Below are 25,153 nucleotides of genomic sequence, written 5' to 3'. Positions count from 1 at the left end.
TGTGCAGGTTCCTTTTTTTTCTTTTTTTTTCCCGCCCTCATAAAAAGAATAACAAGAGGGAACTTACCATTTGCATGTGGTTGGCATAGAAGGTTTGTTCATTCAGGGGGAATTTCTCCGCACCGAGGGAGTGGTAGATCCTTATCATCTGAGAGAACTGGAAGGCAAGGGAGAAACTGTCTTAGTTAAGCATGCGCATCTTTCAACAGCAAGCAGACTGCATGAAGCTGCATCTTTTTTTTTTTCCCCCTCACTGCAGCATTGTGAATCGCTCAACTGCAGAATGAGTCATAATACGAGAGTCTCTGGAGGTCACCTGCCTCGCCAGCGCCAGAGACAGGTGTTACAGCTCTATTCCAAAGCCCAAACAAAATCAACCGCCAAGGGAGGAGAGAGGGTGGGAGGAAGTCGCAACACCCCCACTGGGGGGTGGTTCGAGGGAGAGCTAAATAACGGACTTACCACCCAAGGCTTGCTGCAGAAGTTGTAGATGGAGAAGACGGAGTTGATGCTCGGCACGCCGCCGAAATGCAGGCCGATGACGAGGTTCCTGAAGTCCTCTCCGGGGACCATGCTGTAGGCATGCTGGCGAATCAGGACAAAGTCCGGTTTGAAGGACCTGAATGCAAATCCACACCAAACCAATCAATATTGATTATGTTTTTTGTTTTTTGTTTTTTGAGAATAACGCTCCTGTTTTAAACTTCTGTCTCGTCTTCACATGTTTCAAATTGACGTCTCGGTCCGGGGCAGCAGCTCTGTCAGCACATTAACGGGGCTGCATCTGGACCCCGCTGCGTCCACGCTCGGGAGCTTGATTATTTCCCAGCTGTGTCGGGTGAAGAAATACCCCAGAGAGCGCCTAATCTTTCAGGACTATCTATCCAATTAACACAGCCTAATCCTTCCTTCCTACAAATTGTTCTGGGCCAGGGGCCAAGTAGCCCGTCGGGTCCCTGTGTTGAAACGGCACCCATTTCAAATCGCTTTTGGCCGCGGTCAAGACTTTTTCGGCACAGGTCATACACAACTCCGCGGGGATTTTAGTGGATACGAAAATAAAACAAACCTACTGGTTGTGATAAACAAGCATGACCCACCGGAATGTCCCAAACTCACACTTTGGATGCCACATTACATGTTGTTATAACTTTATGAAGAGACGCACTTCATGCAAATATGCGCACGTGGATCAAGAACGTGGTTTCGGGCTGCGGATCGCCACAACCGACGAGCTCTTGAACGTGTTCCGAGACTTCAAGAGCTCTGTTTGACAGGAGCGCTCGGAAGAAATCGGTCCTCAGCGGCGGAGTGACTACAGCTGTTCCTCGCGACTGCCGCCGCTGCTCCTGCGGCACTCAGCCGCGGTGGCTGCAAACCTGCTATTTATACTGGATGAAACCGGTCCGTCGGGAACGGGAACCACAACGGTTTTGAGTGAGCCCACGAGTGCTGCATCATGCAAGCGCCAGCTACCACTGCGACACATGGAGTCTCCACATCAAAGATTTGCCGACGTAAAAACATGATGCGCCGTTTCTGCGCCAATCATAAAATCATTTTGCGTACCACCGTGTGGATCCACCGAGTGAAAAGACGATGCAGACCACCGTGAAGCAGTAGGCGACATACCAAGGATCAGGACGGCACCACCACCAACTGCTACAAGTTAGCGTTTTCATCATCAGATTTTTTGAGAATTACAGGCATTGGCCTTTGTTACAAAATTGTTCAATCGTCTTGAGATAGTAATAATCTCTGCCAAAACATCTGTGCACGTAAACAAGATTCTGACGGATGACTCATTCTGCCCGCAGAAAATGAACACATCCAAAGAAGCCAGTTCCTGTGTGTGAAGTGGCCGATTGAAGCATCGTTTTGTGGTCCGCCGGTCTGAATATAGGACTCGGCGTAATTGCGGCTGCCGCTCCAGGCCCGGCGGCACCAGAGCCATCTGGCAGAGGCTCAAATTCTGAGTGGTTGCCTGGTCAGGCCGGCCCAAGTGCGGGATTGCGGGCAAAGCTCATCTCCATTGTAAAGAGAAAGCGCCAGAGCGTTTTTTTTTTTCCTCACCTGATGTTTGGGCAGACACGATGTGCCGGTGGGTGAACATTCTAACAAGGCGTTCCACGCCAGCAGTAGGAGCAAGTAGAAACACATCGTTTTGATGGCATGAAAACCTGAGCCAACGCTAGCTAGCTAGTTTTTTTTTCTTTTTCTCAGGACAAGCACTGTGAAGGTTCGTAAAACAGGGAAACACATTGTTTTGATGGCATGAAAGGCTGAGCTAACGCTAGCTAGCTAGTTTTTTTCTTCCTCTCAGTACTTGCACTGTCGAGGTTAGTAAAACAGTGAAACACATTGTTTTGATGGCATGAAAGCCTGAGCTAACGCTAGCTAGCTAGTTTTTTCTTCCTCTCAGTACTTGCACTGTCAAGGTTAGTAAAACAGCGAAACACATTGTTTTGATGGCATGAAAGCCTGAGCTAATGGTAGCTAGCTAGTTTTTTTCTTCCTCTCAGTACTTGTACTGTCGAGGTTATTAAAACAGTGAAACACATTGTTTTGATGGCATGAAAGCCTGAGCTAACGCTAGCTAGCTAGTTTTTTCTTCCTCTCAGTACAAGCACTCTAAAGGTTAGTAAAAAACCTTTTTTTTTTTTCTTTTTTCACCTGATGTTGGGTTAGACACGATGTGCCCGTGGGTGAACATTTTAACAAGGCCTTCTGCACCAGCAGCAGTAACAAGTGGAAATAATGATCGATACAGACTTTGGATCTCGGTGCTGTCAATGTCAAACCATTTTTTTTTTGAGGGCTCAAAACATGAAAGAAAATAAATTCAAATACAGTGGGTCCTATCAAACCAGACAGTTCAATGACAAAAACTGAATTCGGAAGTCAAACCAAGACGGGGGGGGGGGGGGGGGGGTTTAACTGTTATGAAATTCAGTCAAACATTTTCCATTCACTGTTTAATTCCAAAAGCAGAGATGGTGGACAAGTTTCGTGATGGCCAAAGTGAGCCCAAAAGGAAACCAGCTCCTGGCACCCTAAAGCTTGTGTCTGTGAATGGGATTTATTTGCCCTGTAACAAGATGAACCTCTCTGTCTTATTAGGTGTTGAGGCAGCCTCCGGGCAGCCCACTTCCTTCGCTGATTAAAACGGACCTTAAAGAGGGTCAGCGGAAAGCTTTTACGGCTTGTCTTGTGATATCTATGCGTCTGAATTAGATCTGTGTGGTCCAAAGTGGTAAATCGTCACCTGAGGAAACCAAAGACTGGGAGACTGATCTGTACAGAAAATTACAAGAGTCAGACAAGGATCTGCTCATGTAATCCGTCTGCCTCTTTTCAATAGCGCGCTGAAAAAAGAGGGGGCGAAAAAAACGGGCGAGCCGTCGCCGGCCAGCATCGGAAATTAACTTTTAGTGCACCTGCCACCGAGGCCGGGGGAAATCTTTCACACTGTGAAGGGAGCGTCCGCATTTGATCTCCAAGTGTGGCCAGACAAGTAAATCAACATCATCATCCTTAATAACAAAATGTTTTTGTTTGTTTGGTTTTTTTCTGGCTCGACACTGTTCTGCCACATTCAATAAGTTTGGTGCGAGGCACATTGATGACTTCTCAAAGTGCCGTAAAAGACCAGCTGAATAAGCACAAATCGATTCCGTTTCATTACGGCGTGGTCGAAGTAAGTATCCTCAGACTCACTGATGGCAGTTCTTTACCCAGGACAGTCTTAATTAGCCACTTTAACTGCAGTAAAACTTGTGTTTTATTGAATTCTGATGTTTGGTGAGATAAAAGTTCCACGCTACAGAGCAGAAATACTCCCAACTGCCATTTCCTTTTATGTGGACCAACCGGATATGGCGAGTGTAATTGCGGTGAAACAAGCTCAATAAACAGCAAAAGGTGAGCAATTAATCAACAATTTTTTTTGGAATAAGTGACGGGAGGACGGCGCACGACTCCAAGCGATTCCTGCTTGGTGGCTAATCTTCCTCTGGCCGCTTTGCCATTTGCCTTGCAGCCAGACCAGCGCTCCCGCTGAGCCGAACGGCTTGCTGGAGGTTTTGGCAGCAACGTGTGGAGACTCCAAAGGGCTGACTAAAGCAGTGCCGCAGAGAACAACATTTCATAATGACTCTACCTTGTGTGTGCTGTTTTGCTGCACACTGCACGCCACGTCGTACCGAGTGGCAACAGCTGATATTTTAACACTTTTCCTTGCGGGACATCGGACATGCATGATGGGGGGGGGAAAAAAATAAAAACAATCGAGCCATTTCACGGAGACAAAGACACCTGCAGTGGCCCTGTCCTTCAGAGGGCCGTAAACAAAGCCAAGGTGTTCTTTTCACACTCTGTGTCCGCAAACCTCCTGACAGGAAAGCAAAGCAAAAGCCACAAGACAATCACAAGGCAAGTAGCTGACAGCTGGCGGATCGGCAGCTTACAAGGGGCAGGACTTAGCGGCATTCAAGTTGGCGAGTATCAGTTTCAACAACAGCTCTGACAGGCTGAACGCAAAAAGAAGCCTGTAGGCACCAAAAATGGATATTCTGAGGCTAAACTTTCTAGAAAACTGTCGGTTAATATGAGCAACTCATCCCATATTACAGATTTTGGGTCTCCCGACATTTAGAAACTGTATTTCCTACTCCTTTGTCAAAATAGTCAAGTTACTTTTTTCATCCTCCGCAGATGACCTTGACGATAAGACAACAAAAGTCAACTTTGGTTGAGCTCTTGATGGACTGAGGTCAAGGCTTGAACCGAGGAGCATTAACAATGTGAATCTGACGTTTAAAAATTCCCCACTTCGTCAGGAAAAACACAAACAATTAAGTTACACTTTTTCAGTTATATTTAGCATTTCTGTTACGCACTTCACAGTGTTATAAAAGCATTGGGAACACATTATTCTGATGGGATGAAACCCTGAGCGAATGCTAGCTAGCTACTTTTTTCTTCTTCTCAGTACTAGTACTATGAAAGTTAGTAAAACAGTGAAAATATTTTGGCAACACATCGTTTTGATGGCATGAAAGCCTGAGCTAACGCAAGCTAGCTATTTTTTTCCCTTCTTCTCAGTTCTAACACTGTGAAGGTTAGTAAAATTGAAAATATTTAGGAACACGTTTTGATGGCAGAGAAGCCTGAGCCAACACGAGCTTTTTCTTCTTTCTCAACACTAGCAACATGAAGGTTAAATAAACTGTGAAAATATATTGTTTTGATGGCATGAAAGCCAGAGCCAACGCCAGCTAGCTAGTTTTTTCTTCTTCTGAGTACTAGCACTATGAAAGTTAGTACAACAGAGAAAATATGTTGGCAACACATAGTTTTGATGGCAGAAAAGCCTGAACCAACATGAGCTAGCTTTTTTTCCTCCCTCATGGCACTAGCAATATGAAGATTAGTAAAATTGAAAATATTTTGGGAACATAAAAGGCTGAGCTAACGCTAGCTAGCTTTTTTCCCCTTTTCAATACAAGCACTATAAGAATTAGTAAAACCACAAAAATATGTTGGATACTTTTAGTAGTCTGAAGTATATGTACCTCTACTTAAGTAGATCATGTGAATACTTTACTTCTTGCCACATGTAAAGTTTGTGTGCTTGGCCTGCAAAGAACTCCCCCTCTTCTAAAGTCATGCTAGGTTTGAGATCCGTCGTCCACTCAACCACTGGATGGCTTGCAGTAATAACGGTTCGGAGGAATCATCATCAACGCACAAAATGAGTTTGTCCAACATGCCGTATTTATGAGCAGGATCTCAGAACTAATACTGCCGATAGCCTTCAGCTTCGCCTTGTGTTGGGCGCTAAATCGGGAGCAAAATCAAGCCAGGGATGGCTTAGAAATGAGACATTCATTTCCTGTCTCTGTGGTCAAGCCATGCCTAAAACTAACTAAATATAGAGGTAGACACGAGGAGTCCAAGTGGAGTGGTTTAACACTTTTCAAATGCAAGCTGGGAGCGTCTTGAATGTATAAATCACCTTTTGGGTATTGTGCGCTAAATCTGCTGACGCACTTGTGTTTCGACCTTGTCTGCAGACTGAAAGTCAAAGGTGGCAACAGTGTCAAGAAGCATGCAAACGCAAAGGCATGTCTATATTATTTGGTGTCAAAGTTCAAGACTTCTGAACATTTCGTCCGTCGCAGCCAGCGAGAAATATGGAGGAGGAATGGTGTTTTTGTTTGTGTGTGGAGAAATTGCTGTTTTGACTTTGACTCTATCCGTCGACGTTCTAACAACATTCCTCCGGCCGTGAATAAAACACTCTGCTATCAAAGAGCGACTTTGTATGGGCACATAATCTGTGACAAAAGCATCATCAAGGTTGTCGGGGATTGGTTTGCATTTTGGGGGTGTGGGTGTTTCATTACGCTTTTGGGCTTGGAACTTCCATTTAGAGGACGTTTGTTTGTCAGGCCACTCGGTGCTATTCGTAGACAAGGGCAGAGTCATAAAACCGCAACTGTTTGACAATGAGGGCCATTGCAAGCGAATAAGGCGCCAGTCACGCCATCTGCATCCAATTTGGCTCCTCTATCATGACAGCGATAACGCCGAAATTATGCAACCCGCACACGCACAACAATAACCTCAATGTCAATTTCCGACGAGGGCAGAACGACACTAGCCGAGCGCGAGCTTTGAATTTGCGATTATTCTTGCTTGAGTCCGCGCACGCTCAATTGGTTTCTCGACTTTCAACGCTGATAAGCCGGGGGGGGGGGGGGGGGCAGAAGTTAAGGCCGAAGCCCGAATAAGCCAAATCTTCTAAAAGAAGAGTTGTTGTGAGATGAGATGACGAGCACACGGCTGACTCCTTAAGTTGCCACCCTGATCAGCTGATTGTCACTCTCCTTGGGCCTTGATTTAACATAAGAGTCTATTTAAATACACGGTTTCACGTGTCGGAACGCCGCTACTGTTGGAGCCGCAAAGCGCTGCGAGCGAGCCGACCGGCGTGATGAGTATTTATGATTCCCCAACGCTGCTCCATTTCACGTGTCGCAACCGGAAAAAATGCGTATATTCAGAGGGCAGAAATCCAGAGCTGGTTGTGAATTCTCTCATGAGTCATTTTACACTTTCACGCACAAATAATGATAACCTGATCAATCCCGAATTACCAATCGTGTTATTGTGACAATGGATCCTGAGAGAGGGAGTTCGTTTGCCATACCTGACCATTTTGGTCCCCGCCTTGTTGACCTGCATGTCCACCATGCATCCTGAGGTGACGTAGGAGGCCAGGTTGATCTCTGAGAACTCTGCCTGGAAAAGAAAAAAAAACAAGGATTTTTATTTTCATTTTATTTTTCCCTTTCACACTCTGTAAAAACACGACAGGCTTCATTTGGCCTTGTGGCACAAAAGGTGTGATAAGCCATTCAATTACGACAGGTTTTGAGATGCGGCGCTTTTATCAGACATTTTAATGAATCAAACCAGACAGATTTTTGTGCTCCACTGCATATTATTTGGACGAAAAAAAGAAAAAAAAAGCTAAATGAGTCTGCGGGAAAAAAGAGCATGTGACTGAACGCGACCGAGGTTATTCTCAGTCTGCGACCTCCCAGACTCCAAAGAAAGACTTTAGACTGGCTTCATTAAGACTCGCGGTGAGAAACAAGACTTCAAACAACAATCATCTGAGACCACACTCCACCTTTGAACAGACTTTAACATTGTCCTCTTTGAATGTTGACAGCTTCACAAAATTCGACCGATTTTGGCATAAACACGACGGATAAAAATCTTTTGTCAGGTTACAGGGTGCATGAAAGGGTTAAATTTGAGAGTAAATTTACACAAGATTAAGATCTCAGTAGCTATACTTTTTGTAATTTTTTTTTGAGGGGGTGGGGTGATTTTTCTCATGGAAAATAAGTGCCTTGGCTCGATACGGGTCGGCGTCTGTCGCCGACGAGCGCGCGGAAACAAACGTGGCAATGGATGCAAATCCTTCAGTTGACCCGCTGCTCAACTCAATCGGCCAAGGCGCACCCGCAAGCTAAATCCATGCGTATCTGTGTGTTTTCATATGGCGACCGCCGTTTGAGGCGTTAAGCCTGCTTTTGCCGGGCTTTATATGAGCTTTCATCAACAACCCCAAAAAAAGAGGGGGGGGCGGGGTATCCTTTGCATCGTGCCAAGCAAATCCCCCATCAGAGAGCGGGCAAAAATATTGGCAAGAGCCACATCAACATGGCGTGCGATTGGCCCGGTTGGTAACGGGGCCAGAAAGCTAGGATGGGTGCGGGGGGGCTTTTGAACAGCGTCACGGCAACGCATTCAAAATTTGCCCTGGGAAAGGAAAACAGGAAGTGATACACAAGACAACTGACTCCAGGGTTAATTCTTCTCCTCTGTTGACCTGCATTGCAGATCGAATTAAGTTTTGGGCCTGATTGTCAGGAGGAACAGATTGATAGAAGGGAAAGATTTTGGTGCCATCGTGGAAAAAAATATTTTTGAAAAAGAGAAAGTGGGAATTGTAAATATGACATTGCTGCTTGCCACCTGTGGATGTGAGGAGTCAATGTGCAGTCACAGCAAAATTCCCGACAAGCTCAGCCGGCGCCACTAACTGCGGCGCTTTCGATAGTGCTTAAGAACAGTCGACCTATGACCACAACTGAGACTTTGCCGCTAACAGCGACTGTTTTTGCTCCGAAAATAAAATACTCAATTGTGGCGTTTGTTTGCATGGCTCGGCGCGTATCTTTTGTCGGAGTGAGTGGAGCACACGTTTCGCTTTACCGCGGTCAGGTCGCAGATAACATACAGCCAAGTGCCTGTGATGGTGCCGTGACTCAAGCAGAAAGGCGTCTGGACAATGTTGAGGCCCCCATACACCCCCCCCCCCCCCGAGATTTAACCTCACTTCTCACACAAGCAATACGCAAAAATAAAAGCCAATGAACCTCGAAATAATTTGAGTGACAGTTCATCTTTTTCAATTCGGAGTTGTTAGCGTACTGAACCCTCCGACTTGCAGTCTTTAGAGCATGGTGTCAAACTCAAGGCCCGGGGGCCAGATCTGGCCCGTCACTTCATTTTATGTGGCCCGTGAAAGCAGATCAAACATGTCAACTACTTCCATCATGCTTTCTAAAATGTGGACCAAAATTGTTTATTCTCATATATAGTTAATAATAAATAAGAGAGATATTGTAAGCATTTTCTTGTTACCAAACCCCTCATGATAGTAACTTCAGTTATTCTTGACTTCTTTATAGGGTTTCAGTCATAAGCGCAACGGTAACTAAAATGTGGCCCGCGGGAAAAAATGTGTTTGACATACCTGCTTTTGACAAAAAGCAGGTAGAATGTCACTTTAAACATCACAGGGGGTTTCAATTTGGAAGTCAACGCCCCCCCAAAAAATGAGCGTACAAAAAATAAACCCACCGATACTCAATACATAGCAAAAAAAAAAAAAACACGGGCTAGTTTTTGGTCTGGAACGGTTTCATGGGACTTCAAGCACATCGTATCACAAGCTTGATTGCGCAACAACTTGAACTTGTAAGTCAAGATCTCACTAATGTGTGTTGTTTCAGCAGCATGATGGTCAGTAGGCACTTATTATTTACATCGATGCTCCTATATTATTCGTCCAATGGGAACCTACGAACAGTATCTGGTTGGGGGGTCCCCATTGGTTATCAAGTGTCTGCCAAATTCTGCTTAAAAGTGGGTCGAGTAAACAGGAGGCGGGGGTAGAGTTATCCTCTCTCTTCATACCGACTGCCATCCACGGAACGTATCCAGCAGAAGCACCAAAGTCAGTCTGTGTGCTAAAAAAATAAAATAAAATAGGCCGATGTGAAAAGCTAGGTGCTAAGAAAACCCAAAAGGCTTCATTAACTCTTCATCAGAGATCAGGGGTGGGGTGGGGGATGGGGCGGGGGGGGGGGGGGATTCCCATCGACCTTTAATGCTTTCATTAAAGGTGCACAGGCGGTTTATGAAGGGCAACCAACTTGTTAGCGTTGACTTGAGGGGGGTGAGGGGGGCTTCTGGGAAACAGTAGAGTGCCCAAAATGATCTAAGTGGGTCACCTTCGGCTTTTGGTTGGGGGTGGGGGGGGGGGGGGGGGTTGGGGGGTGACTCGTTTGGTGCAACACCATTCTGATCCCCCCTCACTCAAGGACTTAAGAGGCCTAATTAACATTTTAATAGAGGCTCAAAATCCCTGACAACCCGAGATCAAAAAAAATCTCTTGCCATTCACAGAACAATGAGATGCCAATCTGTACTACCAGCGACCAAAAGAGGGGACGTGGCCACACCGGTAGAGAGTTGAGCAAACAGCCTGTCAAGTCCAACTTGATATAGTCCCTTTTTTTCTTTTTTGCCCGTAAAAACCCAACGCGCCATTTCAAAGAGCGTCGCAGTCTCAACAATGGCTTTCAGATGTATGACCGAACGCTTATTGGGGGTTAAATTAGACGTTATCTACGCGGTGTAAATATGCGACGTCTAGACGCATTTGTGTGCATGTGCGCACAGGTATGAGCGATACCGGTTGCCTGTCAGAAATGAGTAGGGCGATGGCAGATCATAAAAGCATTATACCGTATTTTCTGCACTATAAGGCGCTTCGGATTATAAGGCACATCTTTAATGAATGGCCTATTTTAAAATTGTTTCATATGAATTATAAGGCGCATAAAATAGAAGCTAGAATAATGGCTGCGGTTGCGCTACGCATCCCCTAGATGGCACTACTCTAGAGGGATTACAATACAATACAATCTCTCCATTGTGAGACGAATAAAGGTTTTCTTATCTTAGCTTTATTTGTATAGAGCCCTTACGATCAACAAAGCCATGAGAAATGGTCACAAACACGGGCATGAAACATCAATTTAATATTGTACAATATACCGTATAATATTAGACAAGGCTGTGGCCTGACAAAACAATAAACGAAAGACAAAAGTTATGAAGACAAGTGATTCAACAAAAAGGCACTCACAAATCAATAGTTAGCTATACTTTTGGGATTATCTTTGTTTCATAATGGCTGCGCAGAGCTCACAAAGTAGTTGTCTGTTTGAGTGTGTGTTGGCGAATGTAAATTTGTGCCAGTCAGAACCCTTTTACGTGACAATTGCTTCCTGCTAATAATTACCACTGGTTGGCATGGGAACACTAACAGGGAAACTCACTGGGGGAATGTAAACAGACTGTGACACCATATATAAGGCGCCTTGGATTATAGGGCGCACAGTGGGTTTTGGGAAAATGGATTGCTTTTAGGTGTGCCTTATAGTGCGGAAAATACGGTACTTATTTAGACTCAAACATACAGTACTGACATTGAAAAGAGTGAAAAAGAAGAACAGTTTTCGTCACAATATCTCATTGCATTCAATGGCCAAGTGGGGGCAGCGTAAGACAGACATGCATGGAGACAGAGGTGACATCACATATCGGTATGTGTGTCCACAAATACGTGGTATTGCGTATAACGCCGCCGCGCAGATGCTAATTGTTGGCATGATGTTAACATGAGCTAGGAAACTAAAGGCTCGGCGGTGTGGTTGCTGGAATTGTCATCATTTGATGTTTAGTTTGACTGTGAACTTGATCTGACAGCGGCAAGACTTTTTTTCCGTTATTTACTCATTCGAGCTGACAAACTGCCGCTTGTCAGCTGCGTTGAGTGACCGCCACCATACAGGCTGCATGTCTTTGTTGGCATACAAAACATCTTTCCAATTTCATACACACCTGCTCCACGCGAATCTCATACTCCCCATTCAGCTTCTTGCCTCTGAAGTACTTGGCCCTGCAAAGAAACACACGTTCAGACTCACAAAACAATTGCCACCACAATCACTTCATTACGACAGTAAAAACAATTGCATAAACGGATGAATCAGGTACTGGCTCGGACAAAGAGGACCATGAGTCATCGTAACCCCAAAATAGCCTTTTGTTTATTTGACGGGAGGAGACGTTTTAAACAGACCTTCCAAAATACCTTGCAAGCTCATATTTTCCATGAGTAGAGAACATGTTCATGTGTGAGGCTTCTCGTTAAAGAATTCCCTGCTTAACTCATGTTATTAATCATCCTTGAAGGTGTTTAAAAAGGAACACCTTGTTGGATTGCTTCATAGTAGGCAGGAGGAGTTGAGTGGGAAGAAGATTTTGCGATACAGTGGAACCTCAACTTACGAACGTCTCTTCATACGAAATTTACAAAACATCTCAACAGGAAAATATTGCTTCTTGTTACGAAATTTCAAGATTCGAAATGTAAAAATACAGTCTGGCCCGCGGCTCGCAGCTCCGGGTTTCCTGAATGCAACATACTCATAGCTGCTCTGCCATTGGCTATTATCGAGCATCATCCTGGCATCCCATTGGCTAAGAGGGACCTCTACCGTACGTGTCTGTGTGTGTCGACAGATAGATACGTGTCTATGCAGCATCCTCGTCATTCGCCCAGGAGGTGTTCCGATGGTTTTACGTAAATGTGAATCACCCACAAAGTGTTACCTTGGACATTTTTGAAGGATTGTTAAAAGCCGGTAAAAGCAAACGTCCTTGGATCAGTTCTTTACCAAACACCAGGCAAAAACCATTTCTGAGAGAGAACATGGACTAAAGAGGGCAAAAAAAAAAAACATGAGGACGCAGCCAAAAGCTAAATACTATTATTTTTATTCTTAACTCTATTTTGTTTTTCACATTATGGACAACTCTCATTTATTGTGCAATGATCTAATTGTAAAATGTATTTGTTACATATTTTGATACATTTTTATGCTTTAGGAAACATTTTTGAATTTTGGGGGGCTTGGAATGAATTAGGGCATTTACATGGAAAACGCGTCTCTACTTACAAACTTGTCTTGTTAAGAAGTTTCTTCCAGAACCAATTAATTTCGTAAGTAGAGGTACCACTGTATTAAAAAAAATGTCCAATGTGCATTTCTTGACACACATCAAATCATTTTACATTTATAGCCATGCTGTGTCCCAGTCCCCGGTGGTGACCTCTCACCCCTGGCAGACGTAGGACCGGCAACAATCTGTCAAAGGCTTCAGGCTATAGAGCCGTGCGTAGATAGCTCGGGAACTCCATTCCCTGTCGGAGGGCCTTCGGTCACTGGGACAAGCGGTTTGGGATTTGTCTCTCGACCTGTTCACACCAAAACACGGTTTTCCCTTACAGCATTTCTCTCCCTCGCTCATTCGCCGTAATCCTTTCGGGACCGTTCATTATCCTTCATTACGTTCGCTGAGGGAAGGGGGGCCGGTGGGGTCTCGTCCATAAGATTTCCCAGCTGTTGCGACTTCATGTATAAGGTCTCATTTGCTGTAATTTTGGAAGCCGTGAATCTTTCGACATAACTGACCTACATACTCTAATCGCGGTGCGCCCCCCATGGCCCACCGCAGTCAAGAGAGCGTGCGGCCCATCCCGGAGATCGATTGGCTAAATACAACAGGAATGCGTTTCGAGACATTGCAAAATGTTTCGTCACTCCGAGTAATTTACGAGGCGCTCGTTTTTGCTCGTATTCACGTGTAAACATTGGGCTCAAGGCAGAGGCTCGGAATTTCCTCCTCTCTTGTGCCCACGCCCGCTATGTAAACCTCCGCCGCTATTTATTTGTACCAGGAGAATGCTCTTTGTGTGGAAGTTCGCGTACAAGTCACGTCCAATCACACTCAGTCATCAACAGTCGGGAGTATTTCGTTCACATCGGGGGATCTGTGGTTTACGTGAAGTGCTGCAATAACTGCTTGGAGAAAAATGGACAAAATATTTGCGGCAGAGATCAATCTTATGTGGCGTGTCTACTTTTGGGCCACCGTATATTAACCTTTTCATGCACCAATAATGATAACCTGTAACCTGACAACACGATGAGCTGTCCCTGAATGGGGTAATTCCATTTCAGACTGCAAGATATTGAATCTTTTTCGTAGGGATGGGTGCGTGCCGATACAAGGTATCAGTATCAAACCGATGGATTAGTTAATTCAAGCTATCGGGTACTCGTGAAGAATGCAGATACCAGCCACCGATACTGAAAGCAAAACGCATCGGGCCACACAATCGCCCATCCATTCATTCATCCACCAGCCATTCATTTTTCTTGCCCAATCTGCCCCATTAAATGATAAAGCCCCCGCCCAAAATTAATGAAATACAGTCATACCACGGTTTTCGATCATAATCCGTTCCAGAAGGCTGTTCAAAAACCGATTTGTTCGAAAACTGAAACCACGGTCTTAAAAAAAAAATAAAAAAAATCTTTATTGAAGACGTCTGCTCACAATAGAACGCTACACGAGGAAGCATCACTTCCTCGTGTAAGGAAAGCGGGAGGAGTCAAGTGGCGCATTCAAGTGCGCTCAGTTTGGTCAAGAACCAATTTTCGGTCGTAATCCGAGGCATAAAAAAATGGAAATTTTTGGTCAAAAACCAATTTGGTCGAGAACAGAGACGTTCGAAAACCGAGGTTTGACTGTACTTGAAAAATGAAACGACTGCTGGTAAATCAGAACAGTCAAAATTTGGACTTGGTACAATTCTATTCCAGTCCTGGAGGTGGTGGTAAACATTCCTCATAAATTGCAATCGGTACACAAATTAAAAAATATGAATACATGTCCGCAGGTTTCATCCAACCAACCAACCCAAAATTGAATATGCCACACTACTTAAGTGCCTGTAAAAATCAGCAGTTCTTCCATAATCTAGCTCTTATTTCACACAGCACTTTTTCCAACGCATTCTTGGCTTTAATTTATCTTTGGGGCACCACGTTGATGTTCAGCACTTCTGTGAATGACACCAAGACCAAGCAGTGGAAACATTTCCAGAGAAAGTCCAAAGTGACCTATCCGCCGCTTGTATTTTTCAAAGCGCAGTGTAAACACGGGGACAGCTACTTGGCAGGGAATTTTTGCGCCTTGTCCCCAGAGAGACGGACAGCAAGTGCTGGAGAGACGCTGCAGGCAAAAAAAAAAAAAAAAAAAGGGGGGGGGGCTGGTGGTGGCAATGCTCTTTGAGACTTTTGCTTGGGTGTTGTGTACCGTTATTGTGCACCAGTCATTGCTGGAGGCCAAGCCTTTCAGGATGGAGCGCAGTTTCCCCAGAGACCCCTGCCTCTCGGCTGGAATGCCCAGGAGGAATATTCAGTCCCGAGGCAGAAGGCGATGGATGTTCAACGTCCCTTCCAGTTGAACACAGCTCGGAAACTACATTAGCGTACGTACAAATGTACCATATTTGGCCGCATTGGCATGAGCGGAGCATCTTCATTATGGTTCATGTGCCTGCTTCCTTCAAATTCCTCGACCGACAATTAGAGGACTTCAGTTTCCCCCAAGCTGGATTTACATTGTCCTTAAAGTGGGACAGTTTAGAAAAAAAAAAGCCAAACATCACCAAACGGATGATTTCCCAAAGCAGGGGGCAAATATTTGTGCACTCCTTTTTTTTAACGATTTGTGCTTGTCTTCGAAGGTAGTACATGTTTCAAGCATTGAACTGCGACTGCCTACCAGACATGAACTGCATTTTATATTTAAAACTACTGTGGTGTGTACTGCATATTTGTCCGGTATTCTGGAAGTGTGGGTATGGTACTGCATTGAAACCGCAAACCCCTCACATCAAAAACTTTTATGTACCAACGTTCAAGCCGAGGTTCCAATTTTTTTGGTACACCATACATCATGTTGTTACACCACACTACCACCTTCTGGCCAATTCCTTTCATTACAACACAGCGCAATCATTTTTTTAGATGAACAACAGCGCCACGGTGTGGCCATGACCAGAAATATCACAAGGTTTGACTGCTCGCCTTTGATTGAAAAAAATAATAATAAACCTCGCATCCATTCATTTTGTTGAATGTGATCTCCAGCCAGCGAAGCAAAATTTGATGACGTTTTGAGTCCACCAAAAATAAAAATTAAATTAAAAAAAAACTAACGTGCTGATTTCACTCAATTGTATATTTTTTAAGTGGTTCCACAAAATAAAATCATCTGGATGCATTTTTTAAGTAGGTGAACAGTTTACGTTAAAAAAAAAAAATAAAAAAATAAAAAAAGAATCTGGATCCAGATAATTTTATTTCATGCAACCACTCGACAAGATACAATTGAATACATTCAACAAAAACATTTTGTGTGGCTTTGTGCTCTCGGCTCTCCATATGTAATTGAATATGACGCAAATTGCTGTGACAGGACGACTAACACGTAAAGTTGTTGAGGTGAGCGTCTGAACGCGCCAACATGGCCCCCGGGACGGTGGATGCTCTTTTGTCGAGTCATTTCAGAAAGAGCGACGTGAAGTGACGGGGGATAGCAAACCAGGTGGCTGGGGAGGAAAAAAAAGATGGCCTTCCTTGCAGGGAAGAACGGCGAGCAATCCCGCTATGTTAAACGTATGGCTGTCGGCGGGGTGGATTAATTTAGGGATCATTTTTAAACCTGCGCTCGATCCCCGCAGAGCCTTGAGCGACGGCGCGTAACGATCCCTGCTGCTGATGAATTCAGAGGGCTGGAAATAGCGAGTAGCACATCGGCAGAGGTTGAGGCTCCCCCTTTGATATCGGGCTTATAAAATAACCATTCATGAAAAGGCAGAGTGCTTTATTGATTCGGTCAAGCTCGCTTGATCAATGAACTGCTGCGCGTCTTGAAAGGTGATATCAAAGTATCCATTGAAGCTCTCTCGTTCCATTCAAAGCCACTTTATTATGTACTTGGTCGTTCTGTCAGACTTGGTTTTGTTACTTTGGATTTCTGGCAAATAAAACGTGATTGACTAACCACGCGCCAGGCTATGAGAACAAAGGGTCACCTTTCTTCGACTGCCACTCGGTATCAAACCACGACACTCCCGATGCATTTACGAACATAAGAAGGGGAAGCACGATGATGAGGAAAAGCCCCCGCTTGCCCCGATTTGCAGCCGTCGGGCACATAATGGTTTGACAACACCTCCTTCGTGTCAGTGTCAGCCTCCATTTATTATCTGATTAAAAGAAAAAAAAAAACGGGGCAGCGTGTGGGCAACCGCTGCTCTAAATGAGTTGAAAATGGAAAACGTTTGAGCAATAACTTGGCAGATAGACAGACAGAAAATACAGTTATATGGCAATAAGTGCAAAGATGTAATTAAAATATTCGTGATCATGATTAAATGACATTTCCAAATTATACTACATCAGGGCATATTTAGATGTATACATTTGGACTATAACCAAGTAATAAATAACACCCACCCGAAAGGTTTATAATTGCCGATAGATGCCACAAGATGGCAGCAAACCACTTTTTTCTTCTATTAGACAAGGCTATGGCCTGACTTAAAGAAGCTCCTCCCACCAGTTCAATACATATTGCTTGTCACCAAGATACCGCCAGACGGTGCAAAAACTATTTCGGTTTCATCTGAAAGGATCAAATGTCGAATCTGTAGAACACACAAACTAGCAACGTATTGATAAAATATATTTTTTATGTGTCTCATTGTCAGAAAGGACTATCCAATGAAACCGCCTAGTGTTTGACTGGACGTCTGGAAAATACGATATTATGATGTCGGTTGCCTTTTGGTGCATTACAAGGGCAAAATAGCGCAACTGTATTTGAATACGAGGTACTCACCAGTCAGTGTGTTGATCATCAACAACAAGCAGGATCTTGGGTTTGCGGACGACAGGCTTAGGAGGCTGACTGCTTCCTGCCGGGGCTCCCTCAGTAGTTGCTGCCGCCGTCGCCGCCGCTGTCTTAGCATGTGCGGCGGCCGCGACATTCTGCGCCATCTGGGCGCTCTTCACCACGCTGGAGAAGGAGCTGAGAAAGCTGCCCGTGCTGGCGGCCGAGCCCTGAGCCGGGGTCGGGGTCGGGATCGGGATGCTCGGGGGCTGTCGCCGCTCAGTGGCCGGGGAGGCCGGGGAGGAGGTGGAGGATCCCGGAGGGGTCGGCCTCTGTAGATCCATCATGTAGCCGTTGGGGAGGTTGGCCACGAAGCTGCTGTCTGACAGGCGCCGGCGAAGGTAATTCATGGTGACTGGGGCTGGTGCGCGGTCAGGCCAATGGAGGTGTGCTGGGCCCGGGGGATTGTAAAAAACTCCTACAAAAAAAAAAAAAAAAATTACAAATAAAAAAATAAGACAAGTATTGAATTCTACTGAAGAGGCAATTGATGCCCTATTCATTAGGTACACCTGCAAAACCTAATTATAGATCTGCGACTTTGACATAGCGCAGGGGTGGCCAACCCGCGGCTCGCGAGCCACACGCGCCTCTTTGGCTGGTCCAATGCGGCTCCCGGCCTTTCACACGACAAGCGTTGAAAACACCTCACCGGTGGCAATGCCATTCAAACGACGGTGCTAAATACAGAGAACGTACTACGTCAGACTATCATCAATCCCGTTACTTGATTGACACAGAGGGCAACCAATCAGATGACTGAATCACCACTCATGCGCAAACAACGGCGCTAAACGCTAAGCTAGTCAGCGAATTACCTCTGATGTCAAGGCAGGGGTGCCCAATACGTCGATCGCAATCGACCGGGAGCCAGCGGACTGGTCCCAAGTCGACCGCAAGGGGTGGGAGGAGGAAATGGGGCGGGGGGGGTGTTTGTGTCTTTAGCTTTCGTTCATGTTCAAGCCGTTCTGGCTGTTGCTCATCGTGGCGTGCGCGCATATGTGCGGGAGTGCATGGTTGGGCACCAGGTGGTTTGCATGCAATAGCCAAATCAATTTCTCAACAAATCATGTGTCTTTGATCATTTATCTAAAAATAAGCGCCACGGGGGCCATGATGACTCTTCTCTTGCTTTGCCTGGGATACCCTGCGCATGTTGGGAGACAACTCTGTCTGAGGTAATGAAGTTGGGAGTGCAGTTTCACAGCTTTTTGTTTTGTGCAGCAGACCGAAGCCATCGAGGGAGGGAATGTTGAAGGGGAGATGCATACGGTTATATAACATGTGGAAGGATCCGTCCGTTTGGAGGATAGCGGCGAGACGGCAGACGAGCCCCCAAATCCTGATTAAAAAGTAGCCTGATTTCACAGAAAATGACACTTTTTTCTGAGGCTGCGTCATTGTAATGTCTTCGTCTCACAAAACACAGCGTCGAAAGTGAGCCCGCCTTAGAAGAGGTAACATTTGGCAAGTGTTACATCTGGACAATGTGTCGCCATCTGGAGGTGTTACAGATGGAGGAACAGCTTTAGGCAAGATTTTGCTCCGCTTGGATCTGAACTTTTGCTGTACACTCATTGTCTCTATTGTGATTACCTTACAATGTTCAACAAAAAAAAAAAAAGAAAAGAAAAAAAATCACAGTTAATAGAAGAAGTTTAGAGTCACCTGTGGTTGCACTCTAAACATAAAAAAAAAAAAAAAGATTTGTTGAAAACATGACATTAGTGCTTCAGAGCATTTATTGCGCCATGGCACATATTTTACACAAGAACACTCTCTTAGCACGACGTTGAAAAAAATGCATATATCCCCAAATTATCCATCTTTAAATAAGACTGGCCTCACAAGTCAATTGTATCTTCTGCCCCCTAGCGGAAGAGCATGTAATTTTTCTTCCTGTCATTGGATGGCGATATAATCACAAAAATGTAACCATAAAATGTTTTAGAACAATTTTTAAAGATCAAATAGAAACATAAAGGGCAATGAGTCTTGAGCAGGGGTGGGCAAACTACGGCCCGCGGGCCGGATCCGGCCCGTTGGTCTTTTTAATCCGGCCCGCCGAAGATTGGTGCACTCATGCATTCATTTCGTTTGGACTTGTAATGACAGGTATTTCAACACCAGGTGGCGCAGTTACTTCAAGTTGCAAAGCACAGGGAGGGAGGGGAAGACGAAGAAAGAGGGAGAAGGGAAAGTGATATGTATGTGAACGAAACGAAGCGGGTAACAAAGTACGAAACATTCAGGAGACGCCTGGAGTCGGAAAGACTCAAACGAGACTTTGAAAAACAAGGAAGCGATTCTTACTCAGTCCGATTCTGGCAATTTCCATGCTCAGAGTGAATTGCTTGTGGCTCGAGTAAATGAACATTTCCTAGAATGGTTTGATTGTTATCATGTTAAAAACTTTCCGCAAACTGGACCGCTAATAAGAGTCGGAGAACAGTCAAATGTGTAGAGTGTGAACAACAGGGGGCTCAGTACACATCCTTGAGGAGAACCGGTGCTGAGTGTGATGGTGGAGGAGAATGTTACATTATTACTGGCATACAAAGACATTGTGCTATCTTCTTTATTTTCTATTTCTATTTCTAACTTTTGGCCCGGCCCTCCACAATATTTTCTGCTTCTCATTTGGCCCCCCCGGGAAAATAATTGCCCACCCTTGGTCTTGAGGGATGTTGAGAATCGCTATTTTTATGTAATACTGTACCACCCCGTCCTGTTTGTAAAAGCTGCATATTTATGGTGACCATCCAATTGTGCTCTGGCATCGTTTTTCACTTTTTTTTTGGGGGGGGGGGGGGGGGGGTTGAATTTTTTTTTTTTTTTTCAAAGAATAAATGTATGACTTTCCAGCACTGTTACAGAATGTTTTTGCCATCAGGTAGGAGTGGAACAATTTACTTTATTTTCCGCACTATAAGGCACACCAAAAAGCATTCAATTTTCTCAAAAGCTGCGAGTGCACCTTACAATCCGATGCACCTTATATATGGATCAATATTCTGATTTCTTGGAGGTAGTATTTTAAATGTTCTGTAAAGCACTTTGTTATAGCTGCAGTGGCTGTGAAAGCCACTGCTTTAGATACAGTGGCTGTGAAAGCCACTGCTTTCACAGCCGCTGTATCTAAAGTATCTAAAATAAAGCTGTATTGTATTTCTTGAGCAAAGCTCCCTCTAGTGGATGCATAACGCAACTGCGGCCACTATTGTAGCTTCTATTCGATGCGCCTTACAATGCAGTGCGCCCTATCTAAGAAAACAATTTAAAAATCGGCCATTCATTGAAGGTGCGCCTTATACTCGAAGCGCCTTATAGTGCCGAAAATACGGTAGAATCATTGTTTTTTTTGTTTTTTGGGGGTGCAACATACACAAGGTCGGCAGAATTTCAAATGCATGTGAAGCTGCGCTTGTGGAACATACTCTAAAAATAATGACGAAAAAAAAGCCTTTCTTATCGCTATGAGGTGCTTTAAAGTGTCACATGTGAGTACGAGGGGAAAACTGGACCAAAAAAAGAAAGCTCGGATAATCTATTTTGGCGTCCTTACACCCAAGCAGCACGCGGCAGTAATAACAGGCTTTGTTCATTAATGACACGGAAGAGCAGAGTGTGGCGTCAAACCAAACTGTCAGGCCCCCCCCCCCCCCCCCCCCCCCGCTGATGAACAGTGCGTGTACGCCTCGTTCCTTATTTAGGAATCGCATTTATTTCAACGGATCCGGCACGAGACGCGCTCTTGCCATCACCGGCTGATTTGCCGTTTGCGTAATCAAAACCAGCGAGCTGCTCGACTTGATGTTTTAAAGTGTGACCCTAATTTCCATTAAGGGAGCGGCCATGGAAATTCACTTGTAATCTCAACATGGATTTAAATCTTTCACCCCAATTTGCACGGCTCTGAATATCAATGCCCGTTGCGCATACAGTACCTACTTTCACGAGATCGGTGGCGTCTTGGGACCTTTTCGGGGGGGCGTAAAGTCGAGCCTTAATCAAGCTCTGATTTTTACAGCAGGCGAAAAGACAGTATTAAATGTGACAAAACACCAGTAGCGGCCATTTTATTGGGAGCTATACGTAAATATTAGAGTTACAGGTTATAAAGACTTCATATATCTCATTGATTGCAGAATGGTTTGACGTGTATGGGAGAAAACACACAGTACCTGTGAGTATTGATGCACAGTGTGCTTGTATGTGTTGCTGCTCTGCCTTTGAAGGTTTCACGACAGTAAAAGCTATGCTAGTCCCTGTTAGGCCGTCGATAGTTTTTGACCATATATGTTAGCATTAGGCTAGCAGATTCTGATGAAATTCTTTGCTTTGATGGAAAATTCGGTTGGTTCAATCCACAATGTTTAATTTTCCCTTCTCCGCTGTGTCAGTTCCTCAGTTAACGTCGGCTGGGAGTGAAAAAAGTTTTTGATGAAACACGTTTTGCCACTTATTTGGAGAACAGGGGGCGTCGGAATACTGACGTCGGAGGGACGTTCCAATTGTTTATGGTTAGCATTTACGGACATCGATTAGCGTATTAGCTCGCGAACGTTAGCAACACTAGCATAGTCACACATTGTGTCAGACAAGTGGGGCACATTGTTTTACCATGTTTTATTTTCCAACAACGTGTAAGTGTTTTTATGTGTGTCTGTTACAGTTTTACACCTTCTTGACTCGCCGCTGAATAAATTATAAGAAACATCAACGGCGTGATCATTGAAGGAGTTATCTGTCTGTCTAGCCGCAATGGGGACCTGGCGAGGGCGGAACAGATGGACAGCCGCTTTTTCGCTGATAGCTCAGTGAAAATAATTTGTTTTGTCACCTTTCTTTCTTGTTAAAACCTCAGGCAGAGGTTTCATAAGCCATAGGTCAGTCACGGAGTTAACCTCAGGCAGAGGTTTTAACAATCCCAACATTTTCAAATGTATCTGTTCTGGGCTTGATGCTAGCATGCCGCAATGCTAATCGAACATGCTAAATATTGTGAGTGACGAACGTTTCTTGCAATATGAACAAATAAATGTCACTCCACTAAATAGGTAAGTATCTCGCCTTAGCAACCTGCTGGTTGCCAGCCAATCGCCAGGCAACAACTCAACTTGGAAAGCTAACTGGATAGTTTCCCCGACAAAAATACGTGAGGCAAATATTGACTTAATATCATCTTTCGGGCTCTTGGGGTAAACGGCCCCGAACATATACGCTGTAATCCCACATCCAGTAGTGGGTAATAACACGCTTAGAGGAATCAGCGTGTCTCCCCAGCGACAGCAGGAGCAGCCGAACATGGCTTTTATTATTCATGACGGTCTGAGGCGGGGGTTCAGGAGTGTAAGCAGCGGGCACACCGGGGTGGGCTGGATTCAAGAGAGGAAAAGCAAAGCGGAGAGACAAGCACAGTGGCTGACCCGCTTTGGGCACTTGTGCTAATTCCACAAACAAACGCGGCCCACCCGCTCGAAAACAGATGCTCAAGAACTAAGACTGTGGTCTTGGATTTCTTATTCGTCAATGTAGGCGGGAATCAAAGCGGCATTGACATGCCAGGACCTCGAAGACCGCTAACCATGGCACGATTGTTTTTGTTTTTTTTTTTGCTGTGTGCATTGTTTTGAAGCAACACATCCTTTGGTGTCAGTCGGCTCATAGTATTTTCCGGACTATAAATCAGAGGGTTTTTTTCATGGCCAGGGGTGCGACTTTTACCCTGGAGCAACTTATGTGTGAAATTATTGACGTATTATTATATCATTTCACAAGTTATTTTCAACATTAAAATGCAAGAGGGCGCTCTAAGCCTGTGTTGATAAGTCGACGACGAGTCTGACGTAAGAAGAGGAAGCGCCGCATCTTCTACCTCCGGAGTTGGCAGAGTTGTTTAAAAGTGAAACCGAGGATGAAGTTTTCATTTTGTGATTTGGTGTGACACAGATTGTTTGCTAAAATTGTTAGCATGTTATTTATGATATAGTTATCTGAATAACTCTTAATACATTGCGTAAACAGACCAGGCATGTTCTCCGTTCATTGTTTATGCGCCATGTAACGTTGCTGTTCTCTATCTTATTTTGATTTTAAATTGCCTTTCAAGATGACATGTCTGTACTTGAAGTTGGATTTTATCAAATAAATTTACCCCAAAAAATGCCACTGACACCCCAGTGTGACTTACATTGTGTTTTTCTTATTTTGAATTTTATAGCTGGTGCAACCTTTACTGCAGAGCGACTTGTAATCCGGAAAATACGAAATATGTATTTGATCCAACAGATCATTTCTTTGATGCCTACTCATTTCTACAAAGTTGTTTCAAAGCCATAGGTCAGTCACGGAGTTAATTAAAATGCCAGCAGTGCATTATCGCCACGGTGCGACGCTTCCGACGAAACGCAGTCAAGACGAAGTGAGCCAAAAAGCCGATTTGGAGGATCAGCATCAACTTCCTGCCGGTTTTATCACGCGTAAAGCGTTGGTTGGCTTTCCCGCCGGGCGGCTCTGAAAAGTGCCCGTTGAAAATGAACGTTGTCAGGCTACAGTGGTACGACGCGGTCGCATGGCAACCTTGGTCCTTGTGTCATTTACGTTCTTGTAACAGAGTGCGGTCTCAGCGACACACTTGAGAGAACTGGGATGATGTGTTTCTGTTTGTCACGGGGGGGTTGTGTGAAAGTCTGCTGCTTCGCTCAAATCACAGCAAATTTTGCAAAAATGACTGTCAAACCTTCGGCTGTTATTTCAGCGTGTGAAAACGCACGCCGCCAACTTCTCACAGTCGCTTTTGTGATATTTCAGCCCGCAATCACTGAAGCAAAAAGTATATTTTTCGGAGATATTTTTGAAGTCTGTTTGCTTGCGGGGGTCTGGGCAAGTCGTCCCTGAACTGAGAACTCCGACAAGTGCGGTGACAGAACACTCAAGGCGCCATCGCACTGGCGAATCATCAGTCTCGGTGACCTCACCGTGCTTCTCACTGCAGTCGCCGCATTAAGATGCGCGAGCATAGGGCGTGAAAACCACCATAGGACCGCAAGCAGAGAAATTTCTGAAATTTCCAAGACTTCAACTGAAAGTCTTTCGTAAATTAGATAAACGGACTTTCATACTAATTCAAGGTTTGTTTGCTTTTCTTTTTCTTTTTTTTTTGTATTTGTTGCTTCTTCTAAAAATAATAAAAATTAAAATAAAAAAAATACATAGGGAAAAAAATCACATTAAATCACAATTGGAATGTTGAGAGAGAGAAACATACACACACACACACACACACACACACACACATATATATATATATATATATATATATATATACACACAGTATATATATATATACATATAAATTTTTCTAAATTAAATAATTTGAATTACTGTGTTTTGCGCACTATAA

The 25,153-nt window shown here is 44.5% G+C and overlaps 1 protein-coding gene across 1 annotated transcript in view; it reads right to left on the bottom strand.

Moving 5' to 3' along the window:
* Positions 1-25,153, bottom strand: part of syn3 (synapsin III) — a 72,702-nt gene that overhangs the window by 37,385 nt on the left and 10,164 nt on the right. The window contains exons 2-6 of the mRNA XM_086103081.1: positions 17,698-18,166; positions 11,776-11,833; positions 7,214-7,305; positions 463-619; positions 68-157 (exon numbers count right to left, since the gene is read on the bottom strand). Coding sequence (XP_085959207.1) covers positions 68-157; positions 463-619; positions 7,214-7,305; positions 11,776-11,833; positions 17,698-18,098 — 798 coding nt within the window. The 5' untranslated portion in view covers positions 18,099-18,166. The remainder of the gene's footprint in view (positions 1-67; positions 158-462; positions 620-7,213; positions 7,306-11,775; positions 11,834-17,697; positions 18,167-25,153) is intronic.

This window comes from Hippocampus guttulatus, chromosome 22 (genome assembly GCF_054856545.1).
Source record: "Hippocampus guttulatus isolate MCC_2025c chromosome 22, RoL_Hgut_1.0, whole genome shotgun sequence".
Classification (NCBI taxonomy): domain Eukaryota; kingdom Metazoa; phylum Chordata; class Actinopteri; order Syngnathiformes; family Syngnathidae; genus Hippocampus; species Hippocampus guttulatus.
The sequence above is the reverse complement of the archived record's forward strand: the minus strand, read 5'-3'. Positions and strand labels throughout refer to the sequence as shown.